Source organism: Chelonia mydas, chromosome 16 (genome assembly GCF_015237465.2).
Source record: "Chelonia mydas isolate rCheMyd1 chromosome 16, rCheMyd1.pri.v2, whole genome shotgun sequence".
Taxonomy (NCBI): domain Eukaryota; kingdom Metazoa; phylum Chordata; order Testudines; family Cheloniidae; genus Chelonia; species Chelonia mydas.
Genome location: NC_057857.1, coordinates 7,202,996 through 7,217,580, shown reverse-complemented (window position 1 = coordinate 7,217,580; position 14,585 = coordinate 7,202,996). Strand labels below are relative to the sequence as shown.

At 44.3% G+C, this 14,585-nt stretch overlaps 1 protein-coding gene across 14 annotated transcripts in view; it reads right to left on the bottom strand.

The window, feature by feature from the left end:
• Window positions 1-14,585, bottom strand: part of CACNA1B (calcium voltage-gated channel subunit alpha1 B) — a 466,872-nt gene that overhangs the window by 98,129 nt on the left and 354,158 nt on the right. For all 14 annotated transcript variants that reach the window (XM_043530418.1, XM_043530423.1, XM_043530432.1 and 11 more), the window contains 4 exons: window positions 11,095-11,312; window positions 8,883-9,009; window positions 4,475-4,604; window positions 2,389-2,448 (listed from right to left, as the gene is read on the bottom strand). In XM_043530418.1, the coding sequence (XP_043386353.1) occupies window positions 2,389-2,448; window positions 4,475-4,604; window positions 8,883-9,009; window positions 11,095-11,312 (535 nt within the window). The remainder of the gene's footprint in view (window positions 1-2,388; window positions 2,449-4,474; window positions 4,605-8,882; window positions 9,010-11,094; window positions 11,313-14,585) is intronic.

Sequence of the window (14,585 nt, the reverse complement as noted above, 5' to 3'; positions counted from 1 at the left end):
AGACGTGCAGCAGGGATAGGTATTATCTACAGTGAGGTGAACCCCTATATCCTTGATCAAATGATTTAGGTCCCTTCATAAATCCTCCTTCTAAAATATAAGAACGGCCATACGAGGTCCATCTTAGCCCAGTATCCTGTCTTCCGACAGTGGCCAATGCCAGATGCCCCAGAGGGAATGAACAGAACAGGTAATCACCAAGTGATCCTTTCCTTGTAGCCCATTCCCAGCATCTGGCAAACAGAGGCTAGGGACATCATCCCTGCCCATCCTGGCTAATAGCCATTGATAGACCTATCCTCCGTGGATTTATCTAGTTCTTTTTTGAAACCTGTTATAGTCTTGGCCTTCACAACATCCTCTGGCAAAGAGTTCCACAGATTGACTACATGTTGTGTGAAAAAATACTTCCTTTTGTTTGTTTTAAACCTGGTGCCTATTAATTTCATTTGGTGACCCCTAATTCTTGTGTTATGAGAAGGAGTAAATAACACTTCCTTATTTACTTTCTCCACACCAGCATGATTTTATGGACCTCAATTATATCCCCCTTTAGTCGTCTTTTTTCCAAGCTGAAAAGTCCCAGTCTTATTAACCTCTCCTCATATGGCAGCCATTCCATGCCCTTAATCATTTTTGTTGCTCTTTTCTGAACCTTTTCCAATTCCAATATATTTTTTTGAGATGTGGCAATCACATCTGCACGCAGTATTCAAGGTGTGGGCATACCATGGATTTATATAGAGGCAATATGATATTTTCTGTCTTATTATCTATCCCTTTCCTAATGATTCCCAACATTCTGTTTGCTTTTTTGACTGCCACTGCACATTGAGTGGATATTTTCAGAGAACTATCCACAATGGTTCCAAGATCTCTTTCTTGAGTGGTAACAGCTAATTTAGACCCCACCATTTTATATGTATAGTTGGGATTATGTTTTCCAATGTGCATTACTTTACATTTATCAACACTGAATTTCATCTGCCATTTTGTTGTCCATTTACCCAGTGTTGAGAGATCCTTTTGTAGCTCTTCACAGTCTGCCTGGGACTTAACTATCTTGAGTGGTTTTATATCAAAAGTTACACAGTAGCGATGTTTTTGTTCTTGACAGGTTTTCAACAGGGGAAAGGGAGGTTTGCTGTTGTAATTTAGCGAGAGAAGTTAGTATTTCAGAAGCAGATCATGGTGCTTCTGAGTCAGGAGCACTGCAATTGTAATGCTGACAGACCCTGGTCGCTGGCAGGAGGGATCGAACCGAGGACCTCTGGAGCTTAGTGCATGAGCATCTACCGCATGAGCTAAAAGCCAACTGGCTGTTAGCTAAAGCTGTAGAGCAGACTCATTTTATCTCTCTCTCTAAGTGGTCTCGGTGCCACTAGATGGGACAGAATACCACACCCAGGAGGTGAGTGGGTTACACAAGCAGATGCTTTGTAAGCTTCCTTACACATATCTTTGCCAATGAACTCCATGACTGTCAATCCCCTTAATTTTCCACTTCCTGGCCATTTCCTATGCCACATTGTGTGGTAGTTTGGTACAATAAACACATATGCTGAGAATAGAGCAATTTGGATCCTTTCTTGTAATTTGGTCTTCTCTCAAATATACATTCACCTGTACTGTTCATTTTCTCGCTGTTTAATACATACATACTGTAGTGTGCTGGTCTCATGCCCTTTGCCAGCTACACAAAATTAAATTAAATAACATCCACAGAGGCAGCTCTGCTGGAAGTTACCTTGGGGCCAAACTACCTGACTGTAATAGGTAGAGAGATCTGCCCAAGGAAGAACAAACTGTCATAAATTATTTGTGTTTGGAACCCCATCAGTGTCAATATCTCCCAAATGTTTTCAGCACCAAAATGAGAGATTTCTCACAATACACTGTGTAGATTGTGATCCCCTCCCTCTCTGTTCCTATGTGTGGGATGAAATAGTTAATGTTGACCTTTGAATTATTGTCACTGAGCCTCAGAGTTTACACCTGATTGAGATGAATGGAGCTGTTCACACTTCTCAGAACTAGGATTCCGAGTATCTGCAAACTCAGGCTGACATTTCTGCATCACACTCCATTCACATTTTTGAGATTTTCTTCACAAGCATAACAGCAAAAAAACTTTTTTTTTTTTTTTTAAGACAAAAGCAGAGATTCTGGAGAACAAGACAGTAGCTACAGAAAGATGCTGGTGTGATGTACGGGTGTGTGCAGCTGTTTCCAAGCCCTGTTCATAATGGGTAGAACTTCTTATTATCAATATTTTTCAACAAGCATGAGTGGCGTCTCTGCCCTGTTCATATCTCTTGCTCTGGACTCCTGAAAATATACCACAGTGACTCTGAAAAGTTGAAGAAAGACCCATGGTGATATTCTTACCTTTATCACCATCTCGAAGGTAAAGACACCCGTAAATATATAATCCAGATACTTCAGTGCCTAAGTCAGAAAGAGAAATCTGTATTTAAAGGAGACTAAGTACAGAATCACTGAAATGATCTGCCCAAAAAGAGTGTATGGAAGGTCAATTCCAGCAGTGGCGTATTTACCCCAGTGTCACTGCATAATACCCATTTCATGGGATGCTTTCAGGTTGTTTAGACCACAAATTTGAGTCCCCTCCATGGAACTGAAACAGAATTTTTTTAAAAAAAGAAATCGTTGTCCGAAAGCTCATGTGCACCTGTGAGAGATCATCTGTGTGCACATGTTTACAGCCGGCTTAAAATAGCAAAGTGAATACATTTTAAATCAAAATATTTGAAAATCTTTTCCTAATATTCTTCCCTGATAATACCTTTGTACAAATGTGCTTCCCTCTGCAATAGTTGATGATAGCATTGCTAATGCCTCTGGAGTGTAAGGAAGAGATATAAATCCCCCGATTTAGGGCATAAACCAACCTCTGACTAGCAAGTTTCCTGAACCCTTCCCCGAAACCTCTGGAACTGGCCAGATTGGAAACAGGCTATGAGACGAGGTGGCTCCCCTATCTGATCCATTATGGCAATTCCTATGTTCTGAGGAATACAGCTCCCTGATTTGTTTTAGGGGTTAGGAAAAGGCAGAATCCTGAACTTAGGCCTCAGTAAGTAAAACACCTGCCAGTTCACACCTATAAGTTAGATAATCTTCTTGGTAAACTGCTTTGGATTTTAAGGGTGACATTTTCAGTCCCAGTCTCTGGTTTTGTATGCCCACTTTTACACTTGCAAATGACTGCGTCCATTCCGTGTGCACAGTTTGTGCAACAAGTCAGGCAGCTGGACCCTGCTTGTATTTGTTGATAATTTAGGGCCAGATTCCTCTGACACCCTTGATAATAGGGCTACTCATGGAGTAAGGTGTTACTGAAAAGCAAGAGTATTTGAATCTGGGCCCGTAAGTTAATATAGCTTTCATTCTCAAAAGTCACATGAGACGAGTGGAGAGGTTTGGTAATCATCTTCATTTTAGTTCCTAGCTGACACAGCATCTGAGTACCCTGGTCCAAATATGGATGACATGGAGTAGATACTTTCCAAGAACCCCAATGGGTACCTATCTGCTAACACAACAGGTGCCCAGCCATCCAATCTGTGACTGCAGCTGTGGGGTTTGTGTGTCGATATAAGGTGCATGCCCATTTGTGTGTGCATTATCACTTGGATTTGTAAGCTCAGAGTCTGGTTTGAAACCTGTTGAAAACTGGTCCCTAAATGTATTTTTCTGCAGTTGTTTAAAAACAAAATATCCACCCTGTGCTGGTCCTAGTGGTTACTGTTGTGCCAAACCATTCAGAAGAAGCCACTCTCAAGTCTGGCTTCAGTCTCAAGCTTTCTGTACTACAGATGATGAAAATACCCTGGAAGTGTACTCCACCCTCAGGAGTGTGGAAATGCCTCCCACAGCTCAGCAGTGATCCCTTGGGCTGGCAAAGGCACAGCCTTTCCAGGTTTCCAAGGCAGTCCCATCCAGCTGGTATCAATCAACAGCTAAGACACAGGTTCTCAAAGGTGGATGGGGTTCAAACAGAGGAAATGGCCAGAGAATCTCAGTGTTCTTGGAAGGGAAATTGGCAGACCAGATTGTTGGTATAAATGACTAGCCACTACTTTGGAAGGTCATGCAAGTAAAAAGTTCAATGTTGGGTCTGCAATGCTTTTCAGAAGGAGACATGAAATCCGAGAGCTGTCATTATGCTAGTGAGAGTCTCACCCTAATTGATACCTATCCAGCATCAATTCTAGCCAGATTTGGTGGCTGTTATCTTCTCTCTGTATTATACTTGGCTGTCAGGGGTGCAGATCTTACTTCCCGAAGGTCCCAGGTTTGCACTCCCAAGCCCATTGTCACCCATTAGATCATACATGTTGATATCACTGGATGGAACCCCCACACTCTGAAATCTGTGTTGTTCTGCCGTCCACACCTCCTATCAGACAAGCAAAACAAGAATATTCTGGTTCCCTTGGTCACTACTCACATCGTTCCTCGGAGACTCAGCTTGGACAGGGTCTTCGGCAGCCAGGGCGATGCTGCTCAGTGCTATGACGATGAGGATGACCATCTCAAAGTAGCGCATGTTCACAATGTAATGAAACAGGCGTCGGATTCTGAAAGAACAAAAAAATAAAACAAAGGAGATGGAAGCACTGGCATTGCTACTGTCCCTCAGTGTCTGCACCACGGTGTTGGTGGCTTGGGGGGGGGGGGGGGGGAGAGCAAGCACGTTGCTCATCAAGAATATCAGCTTTGGGAATTTTATCATGGTTACAGCGGGGAACTAGGAGTCATGACGACTGGGCTTTATTCTTTGATCTGCCACCGACTTGCTGCGGGACATTGGGCAAGTCACTTCTCTTCACCTCACTAATCCATCCGTGAGATGGTCACAGTGGTATTGGATATCCCAGGACCATCAAGGACTTTAACTTACTGGGGCACAATTTTGCAGATCTTACTAAGGGCTGAACTTGATGGGACGTTAGCGTGCGGCTACGCGGGGCATGAATCTACAGCACGCGACCTTGACGTGCAGCAATGGCCCACGTGGGCACTGCTACAGTGCACTAAAAGTTCTGTAGCACGCTTTGCCGTCCTCCTACTTCCAACAGCAGTACGTGAGAGTGCACTATGGAACTTTCAATGAGCCGTAGCAGTGTCCATACAGGACATTACCGCACGGCAAACTACTGTGCTGTAGGTTCACACTCCACCTTGCTGTGCACTAATGTCCCCTGCATGCATAAGACTTGACTTGATCCTGTTCAGTTTAGTGGCAAAACTCCCAAAGACTTGAATGATGCAGGGTCAGGACCATAGTAGTACTTACTCATGCAAGAAATTGCTTTGACTGAAGAATCAGACTTCAGTGTTTGCTATGTGCTTTGAGATCCTTGGAGAAAAGTGTTTCATAACTGCAATGTAATGTTTTTATTCTCTCTCTCTCTCCAGGCATCTCTACCGTGCTCTTTACTACAATATTTGAGAGCTGGGCAACTAATTCATAACCAGTAATTTATTTAATAAATTTAGCCTCTTTTTACTGTGAATCATCTGCAAGAAAATTGTGAAACTCTGGTATTTCTATATTATTCAAAACTATTCACAAATTCTTTCAGCAAATAACTCTTGACTGGCACTCAGTTGCAAATGTTTAATTGCAAATATGCAAAATTATAAATTTGCATAGTGTTGGTTAGTTAATAATAAACTTGGTGTTGTTTCTATTCCCAGATTGGATGATGTATGTAACTAACCAAGAACCCTAAATTATGATATGAGCATGTAATTCACGTACAATTCAAAATCTGCCTTTAGCAAATATTTGAACAGTGGATTTTAAAATTCCCTTTTTGCAAGTATTTACTTTAGTAATTCCTGTTGCTAGATTAGTAATGGATAGTGAATGTAAAAGGGGCACAAAACAACAGAAGTGAACTTGTTATGAAAAAATACTGAAATAACAGTCATGGAAATGTTTCAGAGTAGCAGCCGTGTTAGTCTGTATTCGCAAAAAGAAAAGGAGGACTTGTGGCACCTTAGAGATGAACAAATTCATGTGAGCATAAGCTTTCGTGAGCTACATGCATCTGACGAAGTGAGCTGTAGCTCACGACAGCTTATGCTCAGATAAACTTGTTAGTCTCTAAGGTGCCACAAGTCCTCCTTTTCTAGTCATGGAAATGTTTCACAGGGTTCCCCAAGCTCTAGGTATGTATCTTACAGTAAGGGAGAACTCTCCTGGTGTTCCAGGGTGCTAAAGAAGTGAAATTACCCACAACATTCGTAACTTTAACTTACATGTTGAACTTGGATTCATCAAAGAAATAACAAGTAGTTATTTTTGGTTATTTGTCATTCATAACAAGTACTGAGATGCAGAAATATTTGTAAACTATGACTGGCATGTTATCAATCTCTTTCAATCTGTATGTGCATTTTTAAACTGTTGGTACTTTAAAAACCATCGATTTAAATTATATTTTTCAAAAATGCTTTGTGCTCTGGGCAGCACAACAGAGCTTGGAAAGATCATCATCTAGAAATGGAGACTGGAAAAATATCCCACCCTTCAAAAATCGAAAGGAATGCTTCATGAAATAGAACCAGAGATGTGAACCTACACCCAACCGTCACCTGTGTCGGACGAGAAAAACCGTGTTTATTTCCTCTTCCTTCCCTAGACCCTTGGGTGCTTCTGACCATTTGAGTGTGACACATTTCATTTCAATGTGTTTTTAGCCCTTCTTACATTGAAAGTAACTTTCTGAACGAAAAGGGGCTCAGTAACCAGATGAAATCATCCCATTGACACACACTGAGAGCCAGATTCTGGCCTTTTCAGCTGGGATGTGCTGTGCGGGGTACTAAGGGACCACACCGCAGTGGGAGAGCTTGGGAGGAATTCTGGCTGAGTCTCCAGGGGAGCATATGTTCTACATGCAGCTGCATTACTCTTGCAGAGGGTGAAGCTTTCTTTCCCTGTGTCTGGCCGATCTCATCCTTACTCCTCCCAGTAGCCCCAGCCACAACATTTGCAGGGATCGGCGGACATGCTCCACAATAGGATTGCATTTGGCTCCTTCATGGGCGGCATCTTGTGGCCTCGACTCATCTTGCTCACCTTCACAGTGCTGGGCACCACATGGCCCTGTATGTTCATGCCTACTTTGCCCATATATGGTCCCATGAACTATGTATTACACCTTTGGTGGTTGTTTTTTATCTTGGGGGGTGAGGGGAGGGAGGATTAATAGAGCACAAAGGATACTGGAATATGGGGCTCAAAGCTTTCTGCGAGATGGGGTAACAGAAGAAAAAGTGGGTGTGTTTTGGAGGTTACCTGAAAAAAGGATGAGAACACCTGTCCTACTCTAACAGGTCTGTACCAGGCTAGAGGCAGCCCATTCTCAGCCCAGGACTTTGTATTCTTTCTGCTATTGCAGCTTAGTCATGTTACCAGGTGTTTCACAACCTAAGACTCACTCCAGGCAGTCAACTCGCAGCTGATGCAAAGCAGAACAGGCAGCCAAGTATTCGAGGCAGAATAATGTTTAAAATCAAGACAGCCAGGATCCAAGCCCCATAATTCCAACATTTCTTTGTTCCCAGAAAGTTCATCATTCTTTTGTACCATGCTGTGTGCACATCAGATCAAACTCTTCCCTCACATTAACTGTGTATTATCACATTCATCAAAGGACGTTTTGTTGTATTTGAAGCTACTGTTAGACCTAGTACAATGTGTTCACAGCAGTCTGAGAAACAGAAATCTCCACAGACTTTTCAATCAGCCACCACAACCCTCCATGAAGCCTTAATGACGGCTGAAGGAACAAACCACGGAAAATGTAGAGGGGAAATCAGATGTTTCTTTCAAAGTAGAGAAGCCCATGCTGACAGTGGGAAGTGGACTGAGCCCTCAATTCATTTCCTATAGGCTACTCATCAGCAGTCTGTATTCCAGCTACACACACACTCATAGTCAGGTGATCTTGGTGAATGTGGTTATAGGCCAGAGCTGTGAAAAACAGATCTAATCAGGGTTTAATCCAGAGAGAAATGATCACAAATAGTGCAAGCAATCCTCAGGGGCGGCAAAGATTCCTAACCTCTGCCCCAGCCCCAAGCTACTGCTTAAAATGACTCACAGCCCGTTATGCTAAAACTCCTACAGCTCATGACGATTGTACCTGTCTAGTCCTGCGGCACTTGGGAATGACACGGTTCTCTACGTGCAGAGACAAAGTGCAAAGCTACCCATGAGACACAGACGCTGCAAACAGCAGAAGTGCTATAATCCCAACAGACCCTATATGTTATAGTCAGCCTCAGCTCATAAAGAAATACTTGCAATTTTCCAGAAATTCAGCTTCTATGGTGATGTGGGGCTATAGGGCTGGCAGGAGGACCACATCCGACAGGGGAAGGTGTTTGTGGAACCAGGCTGCATTCGCTGGTCTCAGGAACACTTTCCCTCAGCCCTTTGCTCCTCATAACTCCTCTTCTTCTACTGACATTCCATCCTCCAAAACAGATCACTGACAAAGGTACGTGCTCTTGGTCAGACTGGAAATTCAGAGGAGCAATCCACAACAGCGAGCTCACAGTCTCCACTGATGGATCACTGAACAAATATTCACTAACTTGACCATCAGAAGCTCAGACTTCTCCTGGGATTTTTTTTTCCTCTTTTCCATTGGTAATATATTACCCCAGGAAAGCCCAACTCAAGTGGTGCATCCGGTTCGTAGGCCAGTCAAGCTGTGTACTTAGTTTTCCAATGGATGTGACGAAACAGAGATCTAGTAAAGGTACATTATTTTTCTCGGCATATTCACACACACACGCACAAGACAGGGAAGGCACTGTGGCAGGAGAAGACTTACGGGTTCGTAGGGCTTAAGATAAACATGGAGCTATAAGGCAGGATTGGCTTAGGTCCATTTTTCGTCAAGTCGTCAATCTCCATATCTTTCTTCTCTTCCGTTTTACTTTCAAATTCAACGTTGTTCACTACAAAGTGAATTGAAGGAAACAGGCATCAAACAGGTCAAAAATGAAAACATATCCCACTCACAAATGTTCTTCAACTGCTGGATATATAGAAAATAAAGAAAAGCAGCTTTCAAACATGTTGATTAAGTGTAATGAACCTACTATCTGTTAGCATGGCTATTTATTATAGTATAATATACAGTACAAATAAATTATTCCTTAACTGCTTCACTGACAAGCAATATTTCAGAAATGACTGGGAAATGCCCAAATGCAGGCAACTCTTAAGGTTATTTTTTTTTATATAAAGGGTCTGTCAAGATGGGGATTGAAATTTGATCCCAAACAACCAGATATTTCTATAATCCAGTAGGTAAGGATAGAGAATCAGCTAGAGATAATGAGCCTAACTGATAGCCTGCTCCTGAATCTTTCGATGCATGGGATATAAACCAGCAGCGGGGATGGATCTGGAAGGCTCAAATATGCAAGCTGTAGCTTTGCTTTGATAATTCTGGGATTGAGAAAAGCCTGAACTTCTCTGTGTTAGGACTGTTACTGAAGTCGGATGCCCAAAACATGAACTAGAGACACTGTTTATGCTGCATGGTCTTTTCTTAGCCAAATAGCTGCTGCATACACTGGCCAATCAGTTCATAAGTCCAAACAGACTTTCTCTTGTGAGGTTTTAGCTGAGGTTTTATGGTTTACCCACCAACCTATACCTTTTATTTCCCCCCCCCCCCCGCCCCCGGCATCGGTATTTCAGCATGGACAAATGACAGACCCCCTAAATCCTTTTCCAAAACATGTTGAGTAAATTCCTTACTAATTCTCAAATCAGATATACGTCAACGTCACAAGGGAAGAAAGAACTAGGGGAGACTGAGACTGAAAGAGACGTCAGTATCAGAATGTAGTAGAATTACTGAACATCTCATATGGTCAAGAGAGCAAAGAGGAAGAGTACAAAACAGGGACCTAAGAGGCACAGTCCAGATTGCTTTAAGCCTAATTATATTTCCTGTATTCCAGGCCCAGCTACCACCACCATTTACAGCAGCTCCAGGGGCTACTCTAAGTTACGACGACTTGCTCAGAAGAGCTCTCCAGTCATGTTCCCAGAACATCCCCTTCTGCCCCTGCTCCCTCCCTGCAAGCCAGGGACCACAAGCCGGGGAGGGCTGCATATAAAGTTCTGTGTGACAGGTTTTTTCTAGGAGATCGTTCCACGCTCCTTTACACAGATGCAGCAGGGAAGAGACTTGGGGCCTGAAGATACAAATCAGACAATACAAAGAAAAAGCTGTATTTAGAGTAAAAACGGAAGCAGCCTTCTCATCTGCTTCATAAAGGGGCCTTGTAATGGTCGTATCCAGGATGTAAGCTCAAAAAGGACAAATAACGAACCACCAATTTTGCATTCATCTGAGTCATAATGAAAGCGCAGAGACATGGCACGCCAGTCCTCGTTAATTAGAGCACACGTCGAGTGACAAGCTTAAATCAAACCCTGCTCGCTGTCCCTTCCCTAGCACTCACTTTGGATAAATGAAAAGCTTTCGGTGTGCACGGCTGACAGCTGCGCCACAGAAAGGTGACCATCGCTTTAGGGTCACAGGCTCTTTGGTTTCAATCGTCTTGACAGTGCTACATGGAGCTTGTCCTAGTCACTTTGAGGGGAGAACCAGTCTGTTGGTACTAACAACTCACTGTAGTGTTCTGATGTCCTCAAAGTGCTTCACAAACATTGCATGAATTAAAGGCTCACAACCATTCTGAGGCAGGTATTCTCCCTCTCTCTCATTTGGGGACATGGAGGCAGTAGGCCTTAAAGGGCTTGATTTTCACAAGTGGTGAGCACCCACTGACTTCAGCTGGAGTTGTGGGTGCTCATCTCTTCTGGAGAATCAGGCCCCAAGTGACTTGCCCAAGATCAACACACCAAGTCAGCGTCAGGGCTCGTCTACACAGTGTGGCAATGCGCACCAGAGGGGTGGGATTCCAAAAGAGCGCCACACCCAATGGACAGAGCTGTTTTTGAAAATCTGGCCCATGGTCCACAACTTCCATTGAGACCGACAGGCTGTCCAGGGCACTCACTTGGTATGACAGTGGTCTCCCCGGGAGGCGCAGTGATGGTGACGGGGATGTTCACAGTGGCGGTTTTGTCCAGTGGTGGCTGAGTCATCCGTGTCACGTTCTTCTCATTGTCAGCATCTTCTGGCTGCTCAGGCACTTTCTGCAGGTAGGTGCTGGGCAGGGTATGTACTGGGACGACACTCACGCTACCCCCAGCCTCTGTCTCACACGGAGCTTCCCTGAGATAGAACAGCAGAGATTATAACCCTCTTTAAGACCAAAGCAGGGAGAAAACCCATGCCCTGCAGCCAGGCCACCTTAGGATATGCCTGTCAGATCTTCTCAGCTAAGCCAGTTCAGTCTCTACATGGAAGCTCTCTGGGGAAAACTCATGCATCCACATTGCAGCCTCGGGGTGTGACTGCCCTGTTCACGTACACGTACTGGAGCTAACACGAGTCTCAACAGCCGTATAGCTGCAGCAGCATGGGTAGCGGCAGCGGAGGCATGGCTGAGCTGTGCCGAATACAAACCGACCTGAAACGAGCGGGTACGTGCTCAGCACAGCTCAGTCGTGCAGCCCCACGGCCACTTATACTGGCGCCAGCCCAATGAGCGCTGCCGCAGGTACGCGTGCGCAAGCAGGGACTCACACACCTGGCTCCTAGCGCAGACAGAGCCGTAGTGACTCTTCCTCCTCTGAGTCCGACTGAACCAGCATCCAAGCAGGAGGTTCTTGTTATTACGTATTATTTGTATTATCGCGGCGCCTGCTCCTCAGAACCATGGACCAGGGCCCCGCGGTGCTAGCTGCTGTACAAATGATGTTTGGAGGCTTTGGGCGGCTGGCGGTGCTGTTTGTGTTAATGAGACATAAAACTGAGGTCCCAGCTATGTGCAGTAAGGATTCCCCCTGGCACTCTTGCAACAGTAAGCAAATTAGCCTTTCTGTATTGGCCGGATTGCAAATTAGGACATTCCATTCCATCTCCCTGCAGTTTCGTTTCAACCTGGTGCTCTTCACTTCCTGATCTAAGCTGTTGTGGAAAGGTGCACTTTGCTGTTAACTAGCTGCTGAGTTTCACTTTAGAAGTGGCTGCATTTCAGCAATGAGCAAAGTGTGTATGGCTGATCTATAACATTTGTAAAGTGCTTTGGGATCCAGTTGGAAGGTGCACTATATAGAGATCATCATGTCAATTCCATTCTGTTACCAGGACTTCACAGGTGAACTATGCCTACTCCAATGATTCCCAACTTAATTTGTTTCCATTTAGATTAGCAGCGCAATAAAGGCAGTTTTGTACTCTTTCCTCGTTTCTTTATTAAATATTCTAAATGATTCATGGTGATGAAGTTTTCTATTAATTCTAATAAGAATGAAACATAACAGAATAGAATGGTTTGTGTACTCTCCTGCAGCCCTTAGAGAACAGCAATGCACTGAGTGTGGTCACCATTACGTAGTGCACACCTACCAGCTCAGACATAATGGACTCATCCTTTTCTCCACTGAGGTCTATGGGAGGTTTGTAATTGACTTCAGTGGGAGTTTGACTGGGCTGTCGAAGCTATTTTGAACGAGAGAAAATTAGCCAGGGCACTTAAGTTTTCCAGCACTTTAACTGTTGATTGAATAATGACCAGAAAGGGGTTTAATGTGTCACTTCTAACACAGCAGCCCTGTCTTAGTGAGGCACTGCGAAAGCAGCAGGAAGTAGGAGCCCAGTTGCTAGTGCAAGACATGAACTTACAACCTTCTAGCCCATACATGAAGTGCATCCCATCGAGTCACGCAGATTGATGAGTTATGTGCTATAAATGGCTTTCGGGTGTATTCTTAGATTTCAGGCACTGTTCAAAAATCTTTAAGAAACTGAGCCTCAAGGGGACTCTGGGCACTCAAAATCTATATTTGCCTCATGATACGGTTACAATCAAACACATACACTTGGGGCAAGAAGTGACTTCAAGCCTTAGCCAGTCTATGAAGTTTCCACCTTTTCCCCGTAAGTGTCGCCTTACATTGTTAAGTAGTACAACGAAAGAGACATTTTGGCTCAGGATAGTTCCTGGATTACTCCCAAATGGATCACAAACAGGAAGAAAGAATAGCCTAAAGAGATCATTAACGGTGAAACTGTAGCTACCACATCTGTGCAGAAATCAATCCCTGCAGAGATTTCAACTGCACAAGCTCACCAAGATAGGGCTCCGAGAGCTCTAAAGGTTTGGAGCATGTTTATGTGATATGCTGTAATAGCTTGAGAGAGGCGTGAGTGGCCAGTTGATCAATCACATACGTTTTTAAAATCCCCTAAGTGCTTATTAGGGGAACCCGCATTTTAAGGTGCCTGTGAACATCTACTGAGGAATCAGCGTGTGACAGAATCAAGGTAGTAAGTGGCTATTGTGCTTAGCCTAAGACACTCAGACATATTCAGCTTCAAATAAAATTCATTTACAAACTACAACAGGAATTCACATGCACAAAACTGTCAAGGATCTGACAACAGCGTAAATGCCCTGGGACATGAAAGCGGCCTGGATACTGCAGACACACAAGGCAAGATTTTGATCATCCCTACACTGGTATACATCTGAAGTTTTCACAGAAAGGACTTCATGGGGATTACTCTGTATTTGTAGCACTGTACCTGAGATCAGGGGGCCAGATTCTGCTGCTCTCATCTGCAGCTGTGCCGTGGGAGGGGAGGCAACAGCCTTTCATAAGGGCCAGACAAAATGTCAGTCCCTCTCTGCTCCCCTGGGGGTGCACAGTGCCCAAGAAAAGGTCGCGAAATAGACCCCTGGCTCCACTCCACTATATACAGTCCCCAGTGCACACTGGGGAACTCCAGGAGACACCCCCACCTTACTACAGGCACAAAATAGCTCAGAATATGGCCCACTGAATATGCCCACCCTCCTGTGCACTGGCTGGCTGCCTGGAAACCCAGCAGCGTTCTCTGCGCTAAGCGGAACAACATCCCATCCTGCAAGGGACATGTTCCCTTTTCACAATTTATTAAAAAGGGATTTCTCCCCACTGCTCCCGATCACCATTGAAGAGCACTAATTTGCAATGCCTTAATGAAGCATCTCGCCTGCTGATGTCAAAGTGCTCTACAGGCATTCGCTAAGGTAACCTCGTAACTCCCCTTGTGGCAGGTCAGTGTTACTATACTCATCTTACAGAGGAGAAAACAAAAGATCCCTCCTATTCTCAGACTGTTCTGGCACAGGATAGTTTAGCCTGCTGAGGGCTGCAGCGCTTTGGTCTACTGTTGGTGGCTCTATTTAGCGTGGGGGTTCTGAGAGGCCTGTGGCATGCAGGAGGTCAGACTAGGTCAGAGGTTCTCAAACTGGGGGGTGCGGAATTTATTCTGGGGGTTTGTGAGAAGCTTTAGGGGGGAAAAAGGGTATTGTGCACGTTTTACTCACAGCAACGAATAACTAGCAAAGCTGATTCCTCCAGACATACGGGGTCCTCAGATCTCGCTGTGCGTTTG